We start from the raw sequence: 3433 nt of genomic DNA, 5'->3' as shown, positions 1-3433 counted from the left end.
AGCCCACAATGAGAGATGACTCCCGCTGTCCTCTGGTCGCTGCAGTTGTCAGGAATGCTCTATCTCAGAGGCCAACAGCAGGGCCGGCTTGACTCAGAAAACCGGACCTCCTTCTGCTGGGCTCAACCCTTCCATTTCATATCTCCAAGCCTCGCCTTTAAGACTTTTATTTTTGTAGCTAAAATACATTTACTCCTGCCAGGATTTCCCATCTCCTTGGAAAACGCTAACATCCCCGGCAGTTTCGAGTGGGTGACATTTTGCAAGCATGGAACGTGGGGACCTGCTGGGGTTCCTGGTCATCACAGTCAACTGCAATGTGACCATCGTGGGTGAGTACTGGGAGACCGCCAAACCCTGGGTGCACTTCAGTTTCTTTGTCATTTGGAAGCAGAGCCCTTCTTAAAGGGCCAAGTTACTTCCTAATTTTGAGTGTGGCTGGCCCCCCTCCAAGAGAAAGGCCTGGGTTTTGCTGGAGGAAAGGGGGCTATTGGGCCAAGCTTTATGCGCCTTGCTCTACAACTCTACCATCATTTAAGGTACCTTGAGAAAAAGGGTGGTGTGGGGATTGCTTCTCCCACAGAATCTTTGCTTGTGGACTGACATTGGGGGTTGCAGCTAAAGACTAGAGCAGGGGCAAGGGCTCTTTATAATTATTCTCTGGAAAAGGAGCAGCACAGTAAAAGTTAATGAGAAATTAACTTTTTTTTTTCATCTTTTAACTTTCTTTTTACAGTTCAATTTCAAAAGATTAATATTTTCTCTCGTGTGATTTGGTTTGGTTTTGATTTTGGTTAAACCAAAGCGTCATTCAAGTCAAGTTGTATTTTTTGACATAGAAAGTAACAAACAGGTCAAATTTTAATAGGAGTGGGAGGTAGGGTTGGGTTTGATAAGAAAAGGGATTCAGGAAACTATTAAGATATGCCTGAGAAGTGGTTTGTTGATGCTTTCTTACTCAGTGTTTTGTAGAGTTTTGACAAAATGAACTTATTCTTAGAAGTTCAAGTCAATGATTTATCACATAATGATATTATTATTTGAGTTTAATTGATTTCATTATAGTAGAGTATTTTTTTAATATCATGTGATGTTTTCTCTATCTTGTCACAAAACACAACACTTACAGTTTTTTTTTTTTTTTTTGGCTTAGGATTTACCATTTCCAGAACAGCTGATCCATGTCTCAAAAATAAAGTTTTAACATTATTTTGGTTTTCCAGGTTGGTTTCATTGATTCATGATAAGTTGAAAAGAGACATACCTCATCAGTTCATATTGGAATGGGGAAAAGGAATTCTGAATTACAGAAAAATCTAAAAAATGAAATGTTTTTAAAGATATTCTATTTCAAGGATGATGGAGCAACATTAAGTACAACTCTATAATAAAACAGAGATCAAGTGGCCCATTATCTTAAATAAAGAAAACTTGATGAAATTGGCAGCATCTATTGGCTATAGAGTTATAGGATGTGCTAACTTTCTTTAATACTTTTATCCTCTTAAGAAGACTAAGATCTTATTTACATCATTAATTTGTTTAGCAAAACTTTCTTTTATATAGTTCAGTCCAAGTGGTATTACCAAAAGGCTGAATTAGTGGAGTCAGATTAAAACATTGTTAGTATATTATACTTTTAAAGATGTGTTCATTTCAGAGCATTTGACAAATGGGTCTGATGTATTGAAACTGCCCCGTCAATTTTGTCAATATTTGTCAAATGAACTAACTAGCTTACCCTGTTGCTGTGCTTTATTGATTTCCCAGTTTTCCATTCTCAACTTAAGTAAACACGGGAAACTGTTGTTAGGATGAAATGTATGTATAAGGCTGTGATGATATCACTCATTTCTGCTGCTTCTTTTCTAGGAAAGATCTGGCTTATCTTCATGATTCTGCTGAGGATGCTGGTGATCATTTTGGCAGGGTACCCCATCTACCAAGACGAACAGGAAAGGTTTGTCTGCAACACACTGCAGCCAGGATGTGCCAATGTTTGCTATGACATCTTCTCCCCGGTGTCCCATTTTCGGTTCTGGCTGATTCAGAGTGTGGCTGTTCTCCTGCCCTACGCTATTTTCAGTGTCTATGTGCTGCATAGAGGTGCCACACATGCAGCTGATGGATCCTGCCGGACAGATGGCAGTGCAGCTGACCATGACCTCTCTGATGGGGCTGCTGGGGAGGGGCGCGAACTCAACATTCCCGACTTTTCCTCTGGCTACATCATCCACCTCTTTCTTCGAACCCTGATCGAGGCGGCTTTTGGTGCTTTGCATTATCTACTCTTTGGATTCTTGGTCCCAAAGAGATTCTCTTGTTCCCATTCTCCGTGCACCAGCGTGGTGGATTGCTATGTCTCTCGGCCTACGGAAAAGTCCATTATGATGCTTTTCATCTGGGGAGCTAGTGCACTCTCCTTCCTGCTCACCATTGCTGACCTGCTCTGCAGTGTGCGGAGAAGGATGCTGAGGAGGCGAGGTCCCATGCGGATGGCAAAGACCTCCTCGCTCAGGAAGGAATGTGATGTCTTGACGGTTCCTCCTGGCCGAGCTGAGGAACATGTTGTCTCTCAGTGCTCAGGGAGGAAGCCAAGTCAGATCAGTGAGGGTGGTGGATGGGGGGCGGAGGGGGTCTCTGCTAACTCTGGCAGGTGGACAAAGGAGGAAGGCACCAGGATCTACCTCAACAGCCCCAGCAGGAAGTCTGTTGGGTCAGGGAGGATGGAGTTTCCCGATGAGGATGAGAGTGAGGCCATGTCCTCAGCCAGCGACAAGCTGGCCCCAGCTGACACAGACAGGCTCCCCAGAGAAATTTCTCTGGCACCAAGGAGTGAGGGCCACCCTAAGTCAGAAGAGCTCCCCGCAGACCCTCGGAGCCAGATGGCCAGGCACTACTCCTCTGGCCAGCTGCAGCCCTCCCAGCTTGTGGCAAACTCTGGCAGTGTTTCCCACCTGAGGGCCAAAAAGTCCGAATGGGTATGAGGCACACCCTGAAGAGATCTGCATGGACCAGCTTCCCCCAGCAATCTAGCAAGGACACCTACCACGCCTTGGAAACACCCATGAAGATGCAAATTCACTTTTACACCTGCAAAACTTATTTCTCCGCTAAAGTTCCCAGAGCAGATTAACAAGCAGAAAGGCAAATGGACTTTGTGGGAAACTCTGATACATTCTCAATACAGATTTAGTTCAGATAAGCTTTCTGTTGACAAAAAAAGATTTGACATTCAATTGCCGACTGGAAGCTAAAATGATTAGTTGAAAAGGGCCAGGTTACTGATTATCTTAAGACTTATATATACTACACTCTGACTGGTTCCTTTGTCTTCTATGCCTATGGTATGTGCTTATAATGTAAAGTACTTTCTCTTACATTAATAGAACTCATTAATGTTTTCTGGTGTATTATGATGGAGTTTTCTGGT

At 43.3% G+C, this 3433-nt stretch overlaps 1 protein-coding gene across 1 annotated transcript; it reads left to right on the top strand.

Annotated features, from left to right (window-relative positions):
• The first annotated feature begins 268 nt into the window (after positions 1 to 268).
• On the top strand, positions 269 to 2987 carry GJD4 (gap junction protein delta 4). The gene is made up of 2 exons (XM_077159242.1): positions 269 to 332; positions 1873 to 2987. The coding sequence occupies exons 1-2, from the start codon at positions 269 to 271 to the stop codon at positions 2985 to 2987; spliced, it is 1179 nt and encodes a 392-aa protein (XP_077015357.1).
• Positions 2988 to 3433: the final 446 nt, after the last annotated feature.

The sequence above is a fragment of the Tamandua tetradactyla genome, chromosome 1, assembly GCF_023851605.1.
Source record: "Tamandua tetradactyla isolate mTamTet1 chromosome 1, mTamTet1.pri, whole genome shotgun sequence".
NCBI classification, from domain to species: domain Eukaryota; kingdom Metazoa; phylum Chordata; class Mammalia; order Pilosa; family Myrmecophagidae; genus Tamandua; species Tamandua tetradactyla.
This window is presented reverse-complemented; position numbering and strand designations above follow the sequence as displayed.